The sequence below is a fragment of the Periplaneta americana genome, chromosome 5, assembly GCF_040183065.1.
Source record: "Periplaneta americana isolate PAMFEO1 chromosome 5, P.americana_PAMFEO1_priV1, whole genome shotgun sequence".
Lineage (NCBI taxonomy): Eukaryota > Metazoa > Arthropoda > Insecta > Blattodea > Blattidae > Periplaneta > Periplaneta americana.
This window is the reverse complement of record NC_091121.1, coordinates 204,014-226,314: the sequence shown is the minus strand read 5'-3', so window position 1 is coordinate 226,314 and position 22,301 is coordinate 204,014. Positions and strand designations below refer to the sequence as shown.

Here is a 22,301-nt window from a genome sequence, read left to right as displayed (position 1 = left end):
AAGAGCGTTCGACGTCACAAGAAGTAACTGGTACATAATTCAATTTCACAATGTCTGCTGGGGATAAGTCCAAGTTAATCTTCACTGTTGATTCACCACTCATCACAGCAACAACCTTTTGTAGTTCTTCATATCCAGGGTTTTTTGAAAGTACAGTGTCCACCTTAGCTCTTACTGCATCTGCAACTTTACCTCTACCACGATTCAGTTGTTCCACAGTACTATTTATAATTTCAAAACTTTCAGATAGTGAAAGGTGCCTATTTTGGAGACTTTTGAGCGTTTTTATGATGCATGAAAATGTATGCTGAATGTGAGCTAAGTCACTCTTCACACTTATGTCACAGGTAACTGTTTTCGCAGTATCAATTGAAACTGCATCTTCAGAGTCCAATGCAAGGAGAACATTGTTAATAGAGTCTATATGTTCGGCATAATATTCAACTGCTTCTAGCCATGTACCCCATCTAGTTAAAATTGGCTTTGGTGGCAATGGAATTTCAGGGTACATTTCTTTCAACACGTTAACTCTACTGGGAGCTTTGAGAAATACTTTTTTCACTGATGAAATCAACAAATCTACTTTAGGGAAATTGTCTCTGACCACTTCTGCCACACGATGAAATGCATACGCCACACAAGTAAAATGAGTCAATTTAGGATATACAACAGATAATGCTTGTCCAGCTTTGACCATATAAGGGGCAGCATCGCTAATAAAGAATAACACATTATCGTACATAATACCCTTTGGCCACAGGATACCCATAGCTTCGTTGAACAGTTTAACTATAGTTTTGTTATTGCACTTTTCTAGAACATCACAATGTAAAAGAATTCGTTCAGAATATTGTTCACTTAACAAACCGATAACTACATTACCAACAAGTCTACCTTCTTTGTCGGGAGTCTCATCAATGGAAACCCAAATTGAACTATCTTTAATTTCATCTCTTATCTTCTGTATTGTCTCATCGTAGATGGATGGAGCATACGTCTTCCTAAGTGTTGACTCATCCGGGATTGTATGTTGAGTATATTTTTCAAGGAATTCCCTGAAGACCTTATTCTTTAGTTTGTAGAGAGGAATATCAGCAGAGATGAGAGAACGGCACAGGTCGATGTTAAACTCAGATCTTACATTCGATGTTGTTGGTTGTGTTAAAAACAATTGTCTCTGCTTGGAATTTAGTTGTTTGTTGGCCTGATGTTTACTAGTTGTAATGTGTTGTTGCACCAGGAACTTTTGTGTAGATGATACTGCACACTGACACAAATTACAAAATAATATTTTATTGTCAGTTGATAAACCATCTTCTTTAAATTCTGAAATGTAACTTGTTAGTTTTGATTTTAAATTGACTGAATGACGTACTTTTGGCATATTTATCGTCTTTATAGTATGATTTACAAAACTGAACCTATGTGTACTCTGACTGGCATTTAACTGTTGAGCTGCACAACTGAAGTCTGTTAAAAATTTTAAATTAAATTAATACAGTTTTGTAACTTACTTTCCCATTGTTGATAGGACTGCTAATTTTCAAATAACTCTGATGTTAAAGGGATTACTGAACATGTGTTTAAATCTCTATTGTTGAAATGTATTTTTAAAAGTTAATGGAATTTTGTTTTGTTTTATTGTTAAACCTAATATAATATGGACTGTTTTATATGAAATATGGAAAATATATGGAAATTAACGAAAATATGTACTAAACTCTAAAATATGGAAAAATATGGAAAATAAAAGTAGGATTTTTCAACCCTACACATTGTGAAACATAAAGATAATGCAAAATATAAATTATATTAGCTTTATAAGTAAATATGTATTTACATATAAATCCTTTCCCTGGTTATAAACAATACATTAGTTTTACAGGAAAGTTTAATAATTAGCATAAGAATAAAATAGTCGTTCCTACATTCTGTGATCAGGACTTGTAAAATAGACACAAACTCACAAATAGTACACTACTGCTCCTCAGAGATGTCGTCACGTCCGCGTTGTTTGTACAGTGACTGTATGAATACAGTGTGGCCATTGGAGTTGGACACGCCCACCCGCCGCCATTAAGATTCCAAACACACTGAAGGCTCTTATGGAGCTAATAAGAAAATCGTAACCTAATACTCATGTATTCACAATTATTGACACTCAACGTCTTTAAATAAGATCTGAGGTATATAAAAACAAAAATACTACCTGTCTTACCTGCTTCCTGTAAGTTGTCGTGGAATAATATAGGTCTAAACTGCAAAGCAAGGTTAGGTTAACTGCTATGGGATATCAGATGTTTTATTATGTTTATTGCATCAAAACTACATCTTGTAGGATTACATATTTTCCCAAGCTAAGATAATTGTTGAACAATAATGCCATATAATCACAGTAAAAACAAATCCTACATATACATAACATTTTAAAGTCATAAATCACTATTAAATAAAAATGAATAACCAGGTCAGCAGAATGGCTAGGTAGGCCTAAAACAAACTCATAAATTTGCAGAAACTAAACAATAATAATCTAAATGCTGTGTATCTGCATAGCAACAGACTTATTACCATTACTCTCTTTTCTACTTAAGCATTTAATTTTTCTTTTACTGTAATACAATGCCAGTAAGTTCTTTAATGTTATCACGTGAGACTCTCACAGTGAGAGGGCATAACATTGGAAAAAGTGCTATAATCGCATTGTGACACTATTATTGAAAAACTGTCCTTTTTCAGTTGGGGGACCGTTGATTCAATTTGAACTGATTGTTGCCAATGTTATTCATATCCTTTTCATTGTGCGTTTAAGTTTATGTACTTTTTTAAAGAGTTATGAATAAAATTTTAAAAAATATAATAAAAATTAACAGTAATAACTTAAAAACTGCCCTTCAAATTGGCGCCCTAGGCAGTTGCCTAGTCTGCCTAGGCCTAAATACACTCCTGACCTAACCTGTCGCATATTTTTATGTGTAAGACATACCAAAAGTCGCGAGTAATTGGATGACACGTCCTTCACAAAAGCCCGTATTTTTTTTAAGCCATAAATCACTAGGGTCTGTTAAACATAAATGAACAACTAGGTCAGCAGAATGGTTATGTGGGTCTAAACAACTATGATATAAATTTGCAGGAATTGAACAATAATATTCCAAATGCTGTGCATAGCAACAACTTACTACTCTCTTTCTGCTTAGGCCTGTGCATACCAGCTATTTTAAGCCTAAGAATGAAAACCTAGGGACAATTTGTCATATTATTATGGCAGGGAGAAAATGAATTGTTTTAACATTCTGCACCTTATGTAGGAAAAAATATTTTCAAGTCAATGTTAAGATATTTTACATTAGCTCAATATTTACTAAAAGTATGCTCTGATTTACAGAAAAATTTGAGTTAAATGATTACAATAAATGGAAAATCAAGCAGTTCTCTCTGAAGCACTTAATACTTTTAAATTCAACATATCAATACTCTAATGAATGATATGCGAGACAAAATGTCTAAACACACTTCACAAGTTTTTATAGTCTTCATAATACCAGAGATTATATATCCACAAATATTATTTAATGAACTCAATTCACTGTAACTCATTTTGGAGGCCTGCAGTCAATTGCTCATCATGCATAGTATTACCCTTCTCTTGTAAAACATCTCGGAAGCCACTTAAAAATTCTCTGTCATCTTCATCAATAACTACTCTTTGACACATCATTAAGAAACTGTGACACACATATCAGTCTTATTAAAGTATTCTTAAACTGGGACGCATTAGGAGTAACTTATTTTGATCTCACTACCTGCACACTAAACAAATTTTCCAATCTTGTGTGAAACATGTCAGTATCCTCCATCCTCTCGGGTTTTTCCCCATATTGATTCTTCAAAATGTCGCTATCTCACAAAGGACAGAGCTCTCTGTAGGAATTCAGCCCTCATTCTGGCTTTAGAAGTCCAGATCTTCCTACTTCCAGGATCCTTAGTGAACTTTTTCATTCCAAAGCCCTTCTCGGGTCGATTTGTACATCCATAGACGCACATCCAACCATATCTGTAATAAAAACTGCATGTGAAATAATTAATATATTTTTATACAAATTTTGGAGAAAGTATAGAATATCATGGTTCCACAAGAGACAGAAAATACAAATATAAGCTAAAATATTATTTGATTAGTGAAATATGGCTCATCTATTGTTTTTTACTGAAGAACATTTTCAATAAATATTTATAGGTACAGATTAAATAAATTGTGACATGTACTTATAATTTAATAGTAATAGAGAGTTTTCATTGTAGGCTAACTGTATAAAGTTCGTTATGCTTAAAGCTTTAAAAAATTTCTTATGTATTTAATGAAGCTTAAATGTACTGAATAGTAGCCAACTTAGATTTCTTTCACGATTTTCTGTTTCATAATTTGTTAACTATGGTTGAAAATGGAAATATACATTGTAAATAATGGAGTATACGTCAGCCTAATATAATTTCTGATTTTTATCCGGACGACTGTTTAAATGTTTAATTACTTAAAGGAAATAATAAAATCAGTTATCATGCTAACAACTGATGTTAAGTTTTCAACTTTTGCATTATAGCACAAATATTACGTGGATTACGGTAAGAATACTTAAATCTATATATGTTAAAGAAATTTAATTATCTTACCTTGAAGGTATATCCATAAGATCAGCTGAAAATCAGACATAATCCTTTATTTTTCCAAGTCTTAAAGACGAATAACACGGGTTCCAACTATTTGTTTGGAATCTTAATGGTGGCATTGTACCATGTGACCGCAACATTCAATCAGAAACAATATGTCCAATGGCCACACTGTATTCATATAGTCACTGTAGTTGTTTGTAGACTGTAACCCATGTACAAGTAGTCACTCACTTCCGATTGGTTGTAGATATTATAAAACGCCAATGTGAACAAGTCATTTCAACTCGCTGCTTGCTGTTGCAGCTCACATTGTTTATAATGGGAAACCATACATTACATCATACATCAAGAGAATGTGCGCATGTGCAAGGTTTGCTGCATTTCACTGTGATAAGGAAGTGAGCACACATTACCAACTGGGACTAGCAGATGACGTACAAACTATAGACAATAGCAGTTCCCGATTCTTTGTACATTGGAGCATGTAAAACGAATGAAAGATTAAAATAAGATTATGCTAGGGATAGAAAATTAACTGTGTGCTGCAGCACTGCAACACATAAAGAGCAGCCGCCACTGATTAATATCTAAAATCTTATAACATGTTACAGTAATCCCACCTTATCCGTTAACCTTGGCAACATTTTTTTACGTAATTTAGCATCTAGCATGTTAATCTGAAGAGATTTATAGAAAATTTAGGCAGTGAGTGAGAGTGTTCACATGTAATTATATTTTGACAGTATTGCTAGCTTCTCCTAATGTCTTATTGTTTGTAATTTGTCAATTTAACTGTATCATAGGTATGTATGTTATCGACAAAAGACTTATTTATAGGGTTGGTATTATCTGCGTTTTTGAGTATCTGCAGTTGATTTCAGAATGTATTCCCCATGGAAAAACTTTAAATTGTGGTTTATTTAACGACACTCACAACTGCCGAGGTTATATCCAGCCATCTACTGACATGAGCCTGTCGCATTTAAGCACACTTACATACCTTAGACCTGGGCCGGGATCGAAGCCGCAACCTCGGGCACAGAAGGCCACACTATACCGACTATGTTACCCAGGCCGATTTCCCCCCATGGATATGGAAGGATTACTGTATTATGATTTTATGAATTAGTTGATGACATCGAAAAATATGATATTGTCTATATTATATTAACCAAATACTAAGCTCTGCTTTATGTTATTTTTATTCAAAATCAATCAAATTAAACCCATCACGAAACTTACCAACAAATGAATGAATACTGTTGCAAAGGGATTCATAGCCATTGATTCTCCTCTATACAAGTCATGGAGAAGTGTAATAGCTGCCAGTCTCTGAGTTGGCTTGGGCAGCAGATCTGTTTGTTGTAGGAGCAGGATAATAGCGCACCCCACTGAAACATGCAACTGCATATGAACCTAACTGTAGATAACAAATGATAACTTTAATATTATTCATATCGCTAAAGAATGATAATCACTGGTCAACAGTCATTTTGCACCACACATAAAACTAACAAATTCTTACTAATTTCGACCTCCTGAATTAAAAAATAAAAAGCAAAATATTCCATCAGTTCGCGTTTTCGAGATGCACAATATAACTAATTTTCTATGCATTTTACTTTAAAAATCACTGTATTTCGTGTGTAACTATTTTGTTTTACAAATGTGACGATCCATTATGTGAAAACAATATTAGTATAAGTAGGCCACTATGTTAGAAGCACTTGTTTCTTACTTACTTACAAATGGCTTTTAAGGAACCTGAAGGTTCATTGCCACCCTCACATAAGCCCGCCAGCGGTCCCTATTCTGTGCAAGATTAATTCAGTCTCTATCATCATACCCCACCTCCCTCAAATCCATTTTAATATTATCCTCCCATCTACGTCTCGGCCTCCCTAAAGGTCTTTTTCCCTCCAGTCTCCCAACTAACACTCTATATGCATTTCTGGATTTGCCCATACGTGCTACATGCCCTGCCCATCTCAAACGTCTGGATTTAATGTTCCTAATTATGTCAGGTGAAGAATACAATGCGTGCAGTTCTGTGTTGTGTAACTTTCTCCATTCTCCTGTAACTTCATCCCTCTTAGCCCCAAATATTTTCCTAAGCACTTTATTCTCAAACACCCTCAATCTCTGTTCCTCTCTAAGAGTGAGAGTCCAAGTTTCACAACCATACAGAGCAACCGGTAATATAACTGTTTTATAAATTCTAACTTTTCAGATTTTTGGCCAGCAGACTGGATGATAAGAGCTTCTCAATCGAATAATAACACGCATTTCCCATATTTATTCTGCGTTTAATTTCCTCCCGAGTGTCATTTATATTTGTTACTGTTGCTCCAAGATATTTGATTTTTCCACCTCTTCGAAGGATAAATCTCCAATTTTTATATTTCCATTTTGTACAATATTCTGGTCACGAGACATAATCATATACTTTGTCTTTTTGGGATTTACCTCCAAACCGATCACTTTACTTGCTTCCAGTAAAATTCCCGTGTTTTCCCTAATCGTTTGTGGATTTTCTCCTAACATATTCACGTCATCCACATAGACAAGAAGCTGATGTAACCCGTTCAATTCCAAACCCTTCCTGTTATCCTGAACTTTCCTAATGGCATATTCTAAAGCAAAGTTAAAAAGTAAAGGTGATAGTGCATCTCCCTGCTTTAGCCCGCAGTGAATTGGAAAAATATCAGATAGAAACTGACCTGTACGGACTCTGCTGTATATTTCACTGAGACACATTTTAATTAATCGAACTAGTTTCTTGGGAATACCAAATTCAATAAGAATATCATATAATACTTCCCTCTTAACCGAGTCATATGCCTTTTTGAAATCTATGAATAACTGATTAGACAGACAGACAGACAGACAGACAGATAGACAGATAGATAGATAGCTTTATTGATATTGTTCACAAAAGTACAAAACTTAATAATTTAACAAAAGATCTATATACAAATGTAGTTCTACATAATAAATATACAATTTCCTAAACTAATTAATCTATCGCAAACTATGAATAACTGATGTACTGTACCCTTATACTCCCATTTTTTCTCCATTATCTGTCGAATACAAAAACTATGATCAATAGTCAATCTATTACGCCGAAAACCGCACTGATGATCCCCAATAATTTCATCTACATACAGAGTTAATCTTCTCAAAAGAATATTGGACAAAATTTTGTACGACGTCAACAAAAGTGATATTCCTCGAAAATTACCGCAGTTGGTTTTGTCCCCCTTTTTAAAAATAGTACAATTATGGACTCCTTCCATTGTTCTGGTACAATTTCCTTTTCCCAAATAGCAAGTACAAGTTTATAAATTTCGCTATATAATGCACTTCCACCCTCTTGTATTAATTCTGCTGGAATTTGATCGATACCTGAAAACTTGTACTTTTTCAGATTTTCTATCGCAATTTCGACTTCTGAAAGCATGGGTTCGGGTATAAATGGCTCAGTAGTTTGTATTTCAATTTCATCCCGATCATTTCTATTTGGCCTATGTACATTTAGTAGTTGCGCAAAATAGTTCTTCCATCTGTTTAGGATTGATGGAGAGTCTGCAAGCAAGTCACCATTCTCATCCTTGATCACGTTTACCCTTGGCTGATATCCGTTCTTAAATTCCTTTATACCCTTATATAAATCTCGAATGTTTTTATTCTTACTATTTGTTTCTACCTCATTTGTTTTTCCTTCAAGTAACCTCTTTTTTTATTCCTAAGTGTATGACTTGCTTCCCGTCTTTCATTGAAATAATTATCTCTCTTCTCCTCAACTGGATCCTGTAAGAATTTCAATTTTGCCTGTTTCCTTCTTTCTACTACTATGCAACATTCTTCATCAAACCACGGTTTCTTTTTCTTAGTTTCATAATAACCTATGCTCTGCTGCAATTTTGATACTATCTCTGATATTTTCCCACACGCTATTAACATCTAATTCTTTCTCAACTTCGTCAGAACTTTCTAAAGTGGCAAACCTATTCGAAATTTCGACCTGATAATTTTGCTTAGCTTCCTCGTCCTTTAATTTCAAAATATTGAATTTAGTAATATTAACTTGTTGCTCTACTCGCTTGGCTACTGATAATCTTTCTCTTAATTCTCCAATCACCAAATAATGGTCAGAATTACAGTCTGCACCCCTGAAAGTTCGAATATCTACTATACTAGTATGTCTCCGTTTATCTATCAAGATGTGATCTATTTGGTTGTGTGTCAATCCATCTGGAGAAGTCCAAGTATATTTATGTATATCCTTATGGGGGAATGTTGTACTTTTGACAATTAAATTTTTCGATGTGGCAAAGTTGACTAATCTAACTCCATTGTCACTACTAATTGCGTGTAGGATCTCTTTTCCAATAGTTGGTCTAAAAATATCCTCCCGTCCTACTTTAGCGTTGAAATCCCCCAATAAAATTTTCATGTGATATCTAGGCAATTGATCAAAAGTATGTTCCAATTCCTCATAGAAGCTATCCTTTATATGGTCGTCTTTCTCTTCTGTAGGGGAGTGAGCATTTATAACTATGATGTCGCACCATCTACCCTTAAGTACTAAATATGATAACCTGTCACTGATAAATTCGACCTTTTTTACTGCTGATTTTATTCTTTTATGAACAAAGAATCCTGTTCCTAATTGGTGATTATTGCTTCCTTCCCCATAATACAACAAGTAATCTCCTATTTGTGATACGCCATTCCCATCTAACCTAACCTCTTGTACTCCCACGAAGTCTATTCTATATCTAGCTAGTTCTTTTGCTACTAATGTTACCCCTCCTGTTCTATAAAGATTAGTTATGTTCCAAGTGCCAAATCTCAAAACCTTATTCCTTTGCTGTGGTCGTGCCAAAGAATCAGTCCTATTCCGAGGCTTATTGTAGGGATTCGTAACAAGCTATTTTTTATGGTGATGGGTTGTTAGCCCTTCGCCCAACCCCCAAGCTGGAGGACCACCCCTTATCGGCTGTCCATGACTGCTTATTCAATATATTCGCAGCTACCCTCCATATCTGGAGGCCGTCTCCTCTATCCGCAACCTGAGGACGCGCCATGCCGTAATGATAGGGATCCACAATACATGGTGTTAGAAGCACTTGTAGAAACAGAAATTATTTTATTGCCCTTTTACGAATCTATTTGGAGGGGGCGAAACAGGTTCGCGGTATGAATTTTCTTGAATTTACCTGATTTTACTTGAGATGTGTATTTCTTTCACTGTGAGCTTTAATGACATTACTGTAGTTTATATTTTGCAATAGACCACCCTGTCAAAACCACTTCTAGAAGAATTGTTTTATTGCCCTTTTCGGTTCCATTTGGAGGGGGAGAAACAGGTTCGTCATATGAAATCGCTTCAGTTTACCAGGAGATTTCCGTGGTGTTAGTATTCTATGTAAGATGTGTATTTCTTTAAAGTGTACTTTAATGATAATATTCGAAGTACAAATGGTTTATATGTGCGGATTTGAAGGTTGTAGCATTGCTTCTTGGAATGCAATTAGGCTGCACATAATTTTGTTGCTTTCTGTGTGAATGGGACAGTACCCTTAAGTACTAAATATGATAACCTGTCACTGATAAATTCGACCTTTTTTACTGCTGATTTTATTCTTTTATGAACAAAGAATCCTGTTCCTAATTGGTGATTATTGCTTCCTTCCCCATAATACAACAAGTAATCTCCTATTTGTGATACGCCATTCCCATCTAACCTAACCTCTTGTACTCCCACGAAGTCTATTCTATATCTAGCTAGTTCTTTTGCTACTAATGTTACCCCTCCTGTTCTATAAAGATTAGTTATGTTCCAAGTGCCAAATCTCAAAACCTTATTCCTTTGCTGTGGTCGTGCCAAAGAATCAGTCCTATTCCGAGGCTTATTGTAGGGATTCGTAACAAGCTATTTTTTATGGTGATGGGTTGTTAGCCCTTCGCCCAACCCCCAAGCTGGAGGACCACCCCTTATCGGCTGTCCATGACTGCTTATTCAATATATTCGCAGCTACCCTCCATATCTGGAGGCCGTCTCCTCTATCCGCAACCTGAGGACGCGCCATGCCGTAATGATAGGGATCCACAATACATGGTGTTAGAAGCACTTGTAGAAACAGAAATTATTTTATTGCCCTTTTACGAATCTATTTGGAGGGGGCGAAACAGGTTCGCGGTATGAATTTTCTTGAATTTACCTGATTTTACTTGAGATGTGTATTTCTTTCACTGTGAGCTTTAATGACATTACTGTAGTTTATATTTTGCAATAGACCACCCTGTCAAAACCACTTCTAGAAGAATTGTTTTATTGCCCTTTTCGGTTCCATTTGGAGGGGGAGAAACAGGTTCGTCATATGAAATCGCTTCAGTTTACCAGGAGATTTCCGTGGTGTTAGTATTCTATGTAAGATGTGTATTTCTTTAAAGTGTACTTTAATGATAATATTCGAAGTACAAATGGTTTATATGTGCGGATTTGAAGGTTGTAGCATTGCTTCTTGGAATGCAATTAGGCTGCACATAATTTTGTTGCTTTCTGTGTGAATGGGACAGTTGCGCTTGAGATAAGCATTATAAAATAAAAGTATGGCCAACACGACAATCACTAGAGCCAGGGAAGGGAAATACTATACATCAACCCCTTGTACCTCAAAGTAAAGTAATTTTATCCTCTTTACACATTGAGTTAAGGTTAATTAAGAATTTTGTTAAAGGGATGAATCATGAAACTGAAGCATTTAAATATACCCAGGAAATATATCCTGCTATTAATGACTCTAAATAAAAGAGGGAGTTTTCAATTGACCACAAATTAGAGAAATAATGGATAATCACTTCGAATCTTTGTTGAAAAAAAAAAAAAAAAAGAGAGCCACCTGGATTGCATTCAAGGAGGTTGCATTAAATTTTCTGGGTAACCATAGATGTGAGAACTATGAAGAACTAGTGCAAAATTTACTGTTGGTGTATGAAACTATGGGTTGTAAGAAATTTCAACTATGGAAAAAAGATACTAAGGACAGTGGAGTACCAACATGCTAGCAGATTATTATTGGACTTTAGCTCATGATGTACCTGATTCCCAGTACAAAAGAAAATGCAGAAAAAGAAAGCTGTAATCGTCTGAACAGTGAGTTTTTAACCTTATTGTCATTATATAAAGCTGTACTTTGAGTAGATATAAATTCGAAAATTTCTCAAACACCGTAACAAACATCTATTTTTTATTGTCATATTTGTATTCAGGAAGTTCAAATTATAAAGAAAACATGTATCACATGCCCAGTGTAAAAAAAAAAAAAAGTTAAAATTTATTATGCAGGGATAACAGAATACAAATGATAAGGTAACTTGAATATTATTTATATCGCTAATGAACAATAACAAAATAAAATTATAATTTAAATATTATTTATAAGGCTAAAGAACAATAACAGAATATAAATGATAACTTTAATATTATTTATATTGCTAAAGAATGATAACAGAATAAAATGATAGCTTGAATATTATTTATAACACTAAAGAACAATAACAGAGCATAAATGATAACTTTAATGTTACTTATATTAAAGAACGATAACAGAATATAAATGATAATTCAATATTATTTAATCGCTAAAGAACAACAGAATATAAATGATGACTTGAATATTATTTATAACGATAAAGGATGATAACAGAATATAAATGATAACTTGAATATTATTTATATCACTAAAAAACGATAACTGAATACAAATGATAACTCGAATAGTATTAATTTATACTTATTGCTAACAAATGATAACAAAATAAAATGAAAACTTTAATATTATTTATATCGCTAAAGAACAATGACAATACAAATGATAACATGAATATTATTTATAACGCTAAAGAATGATAACAGAATATAAATGATAACTTGAATATTACTTATATCACTAAAAAACGATAAAATATAAATGTTAACTTGAATATTATTTATATCGCTAAAGAACGATAACAAAATAAAATGAGACTCAAATATCGAATAACTCCATAGTTCCGAAAACGGCTTCTACAAGTGCATTGCATCATGTAACATCACCGTGATACAAAGTGGATTTAGAAAATGTTTATGAGTGCGGCCACTTTTTTTTTTTGACAGCTGTACAATTGTTATTAGTCATTTGATATAAGAGTGCACCTTTCTCAGCAATGTTTCTATGCAGAGCAATGGGTCAGTTCCATCATCATCATTTCACATTGAGAGCCAGGAGCTTTATCAACTACAGAGCTATTATTATCATACGTCCCAGAAAAGAGCGGCTGGCTGGTCGGTCTACCTACCTACCTACCTACCTACCTACCTACCTACCTACCTACCTACCTATCTATCTATCTATCTATCTACCTACCTATCTGTTTTGGAGAAGGCACAGGTCAGTTTGGAAACTTTATTCGAAATTTTCGTCTTGTTTTTGCACACGACCTTCTGCCTTTCATGTACATATTGTACATATACACACGTTTACACAGTGCGATTTTGTTGCTAGGCATTACCTAAATACACAATAATCACTAAACTGTATACACTAATGCTGTACACTTGAAGAATCGAGAGTTTCATTACATGACTTCTAAGCACACTAAATACCATATGGCTACTGGAGCTCGATTTCGCGGGACAAACAGCGCACTGCAGAAACCATGCAGTTCATTGCTGGCCCGCCACTCTTTTCTGGGACGTATGATAATAAGAGCTCTGTGCTTACTTGCTTTTGCCATTTGTCTCTCAATACAGCCACCGCCCCTCCAACTTCGAATCCCCCAACCTATCGACATTTTCGTAACTAAGCTTTTTTTTGCAGTGGAATGTTAACACAACGTGCAACCAACAAAGGAGTTGCCTCAAGGAAGGTCCCTTAGCCCCCAAGGATCCCTCCTCTACCTACAAAACAGTGGGTTCCTAACAAGACAACCTGCACTTTGTTTATGTATGAATTGATATTAATTTGCGCCAAATAATTTATGTTGACAACTATGCATCCTAAGATTGTTGTCCAATATTATATATAGGCCTAATTATTGCACTTAATCACATGGATGGGGAGGGAAGACAACAGGATAGGCATGCTTTACTTTATCATTAGGTCTATATGAAATATACAAATTGATACGGTTGCCAAGTCTCCCATATTTCCCAGCTTTTATCATATATTTTCTTCAGTCTTCAAGCTCAGGTATTTAAGAATATTTCTACTGTATTTCATAACTTTTAATCCCCCCCCCCCCAACTAAAATTTCCAAAATCCCTGATTCGATCATATTTAACATTTCAATATTTCCTCAAAAATAATTTTCCACATCCGCACTGTTTGCCTACTTCCTTCCGTCTTGTGTGATATCATTCCCATATTACATGCAATGTTCATTACCTATGCCAGCATAGGTGGCGAAAGTGAGGTGTATTCAAAGATCCAATGCCATTACTAAGAGAGTGTTTTCACTTCTGAATAATAAATGGACAGAAGTACCAAGCATAGATTCTGATGAAATCATAAAAGCTGAATTATAACCTTCCTTGGAATTAAAAGTGACAATGCTCTTTTCTTTCTCCTGCAAAATCTTTTTAAAAACACACAGCGGATTTTGGAGGCATGCGACGCACTGCTCTATGAATCCTAATCAAATTGTATTATTATTCATAGTAGGGCTGCTGTGAAAGACAAACTATACTAAGTGTAATACAAATAAAATTATTACTCAACAAGATACATATAAACGATATATACTGAGGTGCAAAAAAGTGGAACGCTTTGATACAATATAATTTTCCAGTCAAAACATATTTTAAAAATTATCTTAAATGTACAGGTATTTACACAATTAGGAGATAATGTCTCATACAACAGAAGATTTCCAACACTCCTCACACTTATAAGCAACTCTTAACACTGTGTTAGCTGTATTACTGTAATTATTTTGAACAACAGGGAACTCCAATATTTTGAGTGTGTACTGGAAAAGAGCAGACAGCAGACACATTTTAATAACTTCCTTCCATTCACAATATGAAAGTATGAACATGTCCTTGGCAACCACAAAACTGGTCTGATTAATCATTACAAAATGAAGAACTTAAGTAACGAAACAAGTCACTAACATTCGTGCATAACAAGAATACTCCAAACCATAAACACATCACTTAGAGAGAGAGCGGGAGAGGGAGAGGAGGAAGCTAGAGCGAAGGGGAGGGTGAAAGGGAGGGGGGAGTACGTGTATGTATACAGTTCAATTAAATTTGAGTTCAATACGCTATAACTATAGGATTTTACCTTTATAATGATCTTGTTTGGTGAAAAACTGGTGAATTTGTGATGCTAAAGACTCAAGAGTCTGGGATTCAGTGCTTTCTTCATTTAATATTCTGCAAGTAAACCAAATTAATTGCAATTAAATCCTTCCTTCTTAAATTTAATCTTAGTTTATTACAGAAATCGGTAGACTAAATAAAATAGTTCACTTTGGGGTTGCTTTTCCTTTCTTCCTGTATTATAAACAAAGTGAACCGAATTTCGAAGCTGTGAATTTTAGTAATAAAGGGTAATGAGTATTACAGTATTTATGGTAGAATGGGAATCAAATAACCATAAGCTCGTCTATGAAGTTTGTTCCCAGATAGTGAATATGTTCACAAGGTTTTTGGACTCTTATTTCTTGTTCATTAATTTTCAGATTATTATATTTTCCCTCTACTTCAATTTGTTAATGGATATTTCCTATAAATCTCTAAACCTGTCATTGAATACACTTTCGGTTATTTCTGTACAAGAGCACTATCAACATATGAATGATTTATTTACATCCTTGGCTTCTAGTCGACAACAAAAGGAAAACTGAGGGGCGACACCAATTGGAGACCGAAAATCCACTACTTCGTCGTCAGTCTTCTTGCCTAAACACTACACCACCTCATGCAGCACCCTAAGCACGCCATGACTGCAACTGAATGACTCTTAAAATTCTTCCCACAGTCCTTCCTGGACCTTAAATATATTTATGTCAATAATGGTGCATTCAACTGAAACATTTTTTTACTGAAAACATGCCTTTCTTTGATAGTGCTCTTGTACAGAATCAGCAACAAAAAAAAAAAAAAAAAAAAAAAAAATCTGTAGCCACTCTTAAACCTTTCTTCATTGACGGTGGAATGAACATGCGACACAGTAAACGAATTGTTTCCCAATTTTATCACAAATACACTACATTTCACTTTTTATTGCACAAAGTTGAATACACATACGCCACTGTAAATGATTTTTTTCACACTTCTATCACTGCCACAACACATTTCACTTTCTATGGCACTATAGTTATATGGATACAAGAGGGTGGAAGCGCATTAACTAGCAAAATTTATAAGTTTGTATTTGTTATTTGGGAAAAGGAAAATGTACCAGAATAATGGAAGGAGTCCACAATTGTACCTATTTTTAAGAAGGGGGACAAGACTACTCCTTGATCAAAACTACATCCGACAAAATTGCAGCAGCAGCTGTCTTCAACATAATACCATTAGAAAAGCGTCGAAAGGACTGTAAACTGTAAAAACAGGTTTAAATTTAATATAAAGCCTTTACTTTTATGAGTGCCAATATTCTTCGATGTAATATTGTTAGAAAGGCGTTGAAAAAACTGTAAAAATATTTATGATTAACAATCTACAGGGCATTTTTCTTTCCCAATATCAATCGATAACAGTGCTCTTATTAATTTTAACACAAGCAGCAGTTCTCATTACGACTTGCGCCAAAGGTGAAAGAGGCTCGCCATTATCTTTTTTCCCTCTCAAAATACTCTCTTACATTACAACCATCTCTCGCGCTTGACTCTTTAACAGGGCACCTTCTCCAATATTCTTTGTTCTCTGCCTGCCTTTTCTTCCTTCCGACATTGCACAAGTCACCTGTTTAGAAAATCTCGCAGAAACTAGAAAACGCACACTAGTCACACACTCCACCAAGATAATAGGTCTAATATAATTTAAACACAATAATTACACTAGCCTGTGAATTTCAATTTTGTGTTTGTTGCCTAAACTAAATAATGTGATTTTATATAATGTCGATGTGCTGAATCCGAATTTTCAATCCATTTGCTTCTATCATATCAGGTTTATTTATTTCAAATTCAAAAACAATATTTAAAAGACACAACTTGCTGAAATTATGTGTATGGTTGTTCATACATGTCCCTAGAGTGTTTTTGCTTTGTTTACTTCACTATTGGATATATAAATGTATCACACAATGTATTGCTTCTTAGTTGAGAAAGTCCTCCTGTTCCTCTTTCTTTTATTTCTCTTCAGGTATTTCACGCTTTAACATCCAACAATAATCACCAAGCATGCTGATGCTCCAGTCTCCCTGGTACTACCCTACAAACTCCTGCAGATTCTTGTGAAATCGTTCACCTTGTTCTTATCTGAAAAATCCTAGATTTTTGGGGAAATAATCTAGCTGAGAAAACAGAAAATTTTGATACTCATGTTACAACCACGTTCCTTGTATGCTTCAAGCATGTTGGCCACAATGTTTCGGTAATTAGGATCCTTGTTGCCAAAAAATTTTAAAACAACTTCACAGAAAGACATCCATGCTGATTTCTCCTTTTCGTCCATAATGTTTTAAATGCTGCACCAAACATCTGTTTTCTTATGTCTTCCTTCAATTTGCTTCAGATAGTAGTGGAAATTTCTCACATATGTGCTTGAAACAGTCTCCTTTCTTATTTAAAGCTTTTACAAGCTGTTTCATTAAGCCAAGCTTGATGTGGAGAGGTAGCAGCACAACTTTAGAAGGACTCACAGTTTTAGCGCACAACATTCTTAGAACCGAAGTCCAGATTTTGTCGAGGTGGCCAGTCTTTCATAGTCCAGTGATCAACTCGTGCCCTGCTATCCCACAGACAAAGAAAGCATGGAAATTTGGTAAAACCAGATTGCTGACCCAGTAACATAGTAAGAACTTTGAAATCATCACAAACTTGCCAGTTGTGTTCCTGTAGTCTAGTCGCAGCAATTGCAAATTTGTATAGGTATATTCTTTGAGGATCACTGAATAGGCAACGGGCACTGAACCAAAAATGTTTCTGTTATGAAGGAGGAAATCCTTTAAACTTCGCTTGGAAGCATCAATGAACAGTCTCCATTCACTTAGGTAATAGTTTGGAAGTCCAAGTTTTAGCATAAATTCTTTCACATTACTGCAATACTTATACAAGATTATCATCTTCGGAGAAAAAGTATTTAAAATCTATTTCGCATTGTCGATACCAATAGAATGATGTTTCTGGGCACAGCAGAATTTTTTCTTCACAACTCTGCAAACTCTTCAGGGAGCGCAAGATCCCTACTAAACTATTTAATTCACTCTGGTTACGTTCTGCAGCACCCAATTCTGGTAGATAGTCATTGTCATTCGTCACAATTTCCCTCACTTCTACATCAGACTCAGATGAAAATGTTCAAGATTTTCTGGTCGCAAGGGATTGGTACATCAGGCACAGGTAAAACGGCTGACCAAACAACCGGATACAAGATTTGATTTTTATTTTTAAAATCGTACCCCTTCATAGTTGTAGCAGTCATTACTATGGTTCGACTGCTCTCTCCAAACCATACGTACTCCAAAAGATAGCAACGGTCTTCTCCAATTGATCAGATGACGAAGTTCTTCAATGCATACTCTACATACTTTGTGTGGTGCCCAAGCTTTACTTTGGTCTCCAAGTATGATTCCAAAATAGGCTTGGTATGACTTTTTCACAAAATTTGTAATAGGCTATTACACCTCTGCTTAGGCAATGTGTATATCCTACATAAGGCACATAACAAAAGTGGTCTGGATTATTCATACATCCTCAATGCAACATGGTAAATACTTTCTTACTGAACTAAAAATTCTCAATATTCTACTCCACAATAAAGCTTCAAACTAATTTCGTTTCATTTCCAGATGAAACGCAGACTAATGAAATGTGAGAGGAACTAAACGAGTTGAGTTCAGTCTCTCATCAAGAAGTGGCTGACATTTCTATCTCCCACAAATAAAAATAATGACGAAGCTGCACGTTATTTCGCCCTAACTTCCTTATGCACTTGCACCCTCCTATCTGCTAAGAAACATCCGGGGTCCTTGGTTTTCAATACAAACACCTTGAAAATATGTTGAATACATTTGGTTTTCATATCTTAACATACTAAAACTACATATGTTAAAGTATTACAGTTTAAATAATTACGCTATAGATTGTTGTAATAAATTACAAGAAAATTAAAATAACAAAAAGATGGTACGTGATAGGAACTTTCTGGCTGTGAATTTGATTTCAGCATGGTAAAAATACCCTAAAAACATTCAAACTTTGGAGGCAGTAATTTCATTGCAGACTAGTGTTATTAATGCACTAAAACAATAATACAACTAAATAATATTTTTAATTCACACAAAGCACGCACTAACCAGCCAACTCAGTCATTCCGGGCACTGTATTCACAACACTGTCCCGTTACCATAGTTACACATCTCTCATGATTGGTTGATTTGAATGGTTGCGATGGTAATATGCTAAAGGTGCCATTTGTCAGCGGAAGTAGTTTTGGACAGACCATAACTGTAGTAACTTTCGAGAAATATCACTTTCATTGACGTCATACAAAATTTTGTCCAATATTCTTTTGAGAAGATTAACTCCATATGTAGATTAAATTATTGGGGATCATCAGAGCGGTTCTAGGCATAATAGATCCACTACTGATCACATTTTTTGTATTTGACAATGCACTATCACCTTTATTTTTTAACTTCGCTCTAGAATATGCCATTAGAAAAGTTCAGGAGAACAGAGAGAGTTTGGAATTGAACGGGTTACATCAGCTTCTTCTCTATGCAGATGACGTGAATATGTTAGGAGAAAATGCACAAGCGATTAGGGAAAACACGGGAATTTTACTGGAAGCAAGTAAAGAGATAGGTTTGGAAGTAAATCCCGAAAAGACAAAGTATATGATTATGTCTCGTGACAAGAATATTGTACGAAATGGAAATATAAAAATTGGAAATTTATTCTTCAAAGAGGTGGAAAAATGCAAACATCTTGGAGAACAGTAACAAATATAAATGACACTCGGGAGGAAATTAAATGCAAAATAAATATGGGAAATGGCTGTTATTATTCGGTTGAGAAGCTTTTGTCATCCAGTCTGCTCTCAGAAAACCTGAAAGTTAGAATTTATAAAATAGTGATATTATCAGTTGTTCTGTATGGTTGTCAAACTTTGACTCTCACTTTGAGAGATAAACAGAGGTCAAAGGTGTTCGAGAATAAAGTTCTTAGGAAAATATTTGGGGCTAAGAGGGATAAAGTTACAGAAGAATGAAGAAAGTTACACAACACAGAAGTGAATGCAGTGTATTCTTCACCTCACATAATTAGGAACATTAAATCCAAAAGTTTGAGATGGGCAGGACATGTAGTACATATGGGCGAATCCAGAAATGCATATAGTGTGTTAGTTGGCAGGATGGAGGGAAAAAGACCTTTGGGGAGGCCGAGACGTAGATGTAAGGATAATATTAAAATGGATTTGAGGGAGGTGGTGGGATATGATGATAGAGACTGGGGTTATCTTGCATAGGATAGGGACCAATGAAAGGCTTATGTGAGAGCAGCAATGAACCTGCAGGTTCCTTAAGAGTAAGTATAATTATATGGAATGTTCACTACAGTAACGCATTTACTACTGCACAAAAGACACACTTAAGGAACATAACGTAAAAATTATAAGCAGTGGTTATAGAGAGTCGCCGTATTGGGCTCTTCTCAGCATGATGCGGTGCTTCCCACTTCTTCCGACTCAGCATCTAGCAGGGACAGCAACATCTCGAAACAAAATGAGGGAATTAATTTAGGTGTCAGTATTATTCACTCATAATTCTTCCGACCACACATCGCACTAAAAGTATAGCCTTTGAATTTCTCTACAGTTGGTGACACTGACATCCCTTTCTCATATTACACCATATTAAGGAAATGCAGCAATAATCTTCCTTCACTCACGACAAATTGGTAGGTATATAAGTAAGGCATGTATTCTGACAGTTTGGGTGGGCACACGGCTCTCCTAGTGATTACATCTTATCTCCACTGCTCCATACTATAAGCACTAACAATTTTCCATGTTTTGTAGGAATGTTTACTAGTGGCACATACATTAACTTGTACCTAAGTTAATATTAAAAACAAAATTAAATGACAGTTGATTTCCTAGATTATCAGTGAAACAACTTTCTACAGTGGTTGTATATTTAGTTCTTTTATAAAAAATAACTATTTTTTTTCAATTGCTTTCATTTCTTCATCTTGTCCTCAATTTTTAAATTGTTCATATTTATCTAGATGAACTAATTTCTCTTTTCAAGAATACTGCCCGTAAATATAATGCATGGTTTATGCCATCACACAGTTATTTTACTTTGTATTGTTTAAATCAGAACAGAAACATCCCTGGCTGACCTACAATACTGCAAAAATAAAGTACCGGTGCTTGAGTTGAACTGTACACATATCAACCTAACCCGATCTAAACTTGTTAGTTTAGAGCTAACTTATTTGCCCTCATTAACTGGTATGAATATAGGTTACTTCTGGAACGTTTTATTAATTTTACCAACAATTTCAGGACAAAACGAAGTATCACATTGAGCTTTTTTTTAACAACTGGTGAAGGTTACTTATGTACTTGCCACTAGAATAAATGTAAGTACCTTGAAAATGCCTAGGATTTATAGTATGGAATAGTGGAGGTTGAATGTGATCACTTGGAGAGCTGTATACATACTCTACTTATGTACCAAATTCGTCGTATGTGAAAGAAAAACACCACCATATTTCCTGAATATGACGTAATTTGGGGGGGGGGTGGAGGCTCTACTAATGCTTTAAAAGCATGACCGAATGCTGAGCGCCTGAGTGTATTGCTATCTCTTTCTAACATAGTGTTGTCCTTGTCTCTCTTGCAGTGAATGCTATCTTATACTAACGGTATTTCTATTGCTTACTGCGCATGTGCAACATCAACCTCACGAAAGACTCACTGAAACACATTAGTTAGAAAGAGAGGGCAATACCCTCGACAACAGTCACGCTTTCAGACAGGAAAGAGCATTGCAGTGGTGCTGCATAATACTACACGCCTCATCTAACCTAACCTAACAAAATACTATAGGCTACACCTAACGAAAACTCAAACCAAGAAATGGATTCGAAACACCTCAAAATCTGTGCTTCAGTGGCTGGCCATAATACCTTTGAAAAATATTGGAGTGCAAGAGGTCAAATGGTTTTATTGTCAAACGCCTGCCATTAGAAAACAACAACACCTAACGAAACCTGTTACATAACACACACCTATTTAACCTAACCTATCGCATAATACTACACACCTGTAGTAACATTTCTCACGTTTAGTACCGTTTCGTTTGCAAATGTTGCAATTAACTGTGTCGGGAGCCTCCTAGAGCGAGAAGTAGAACGTGATGGCGGGCAACTCTCTCCACTACTCA

The 22,301-nt window shown here is 35.1% G+C and overlaps 1 protein-coding gene across 2 annotated transcripts in view; it reads right to left on the bottom strand.

Moving 5' to 3' along the window:
• Window positions 1-22,301, bottom strand: part of Not11 (CCR4-NOT transcription complex subunit 11) — a 36,971-nt gene that overhangs the window by 13,994 nt on the left and 676 nt on the right. The window contains exons 2-3 of one of the 2 annotated variants that reach the window (XM_069825228.1): window positions 15,012-15,103; window positions 5,917-6,065 (exon numbers count right to left, since the gene is read on the bottom strand). In XM_069825228.1, the coding sequence (XP_069681329.1) occupies window positions 5,917-6,065; window positions 15,012-15,103 (241 nt within the window). The remainder of the gene's footprint in view (window positions 1-5,916; window positions 6,066-15,011; window positions 15,104-22,301) is intronic. The other variant, XM_069825229.1, reaches the window with a different exon arrangement.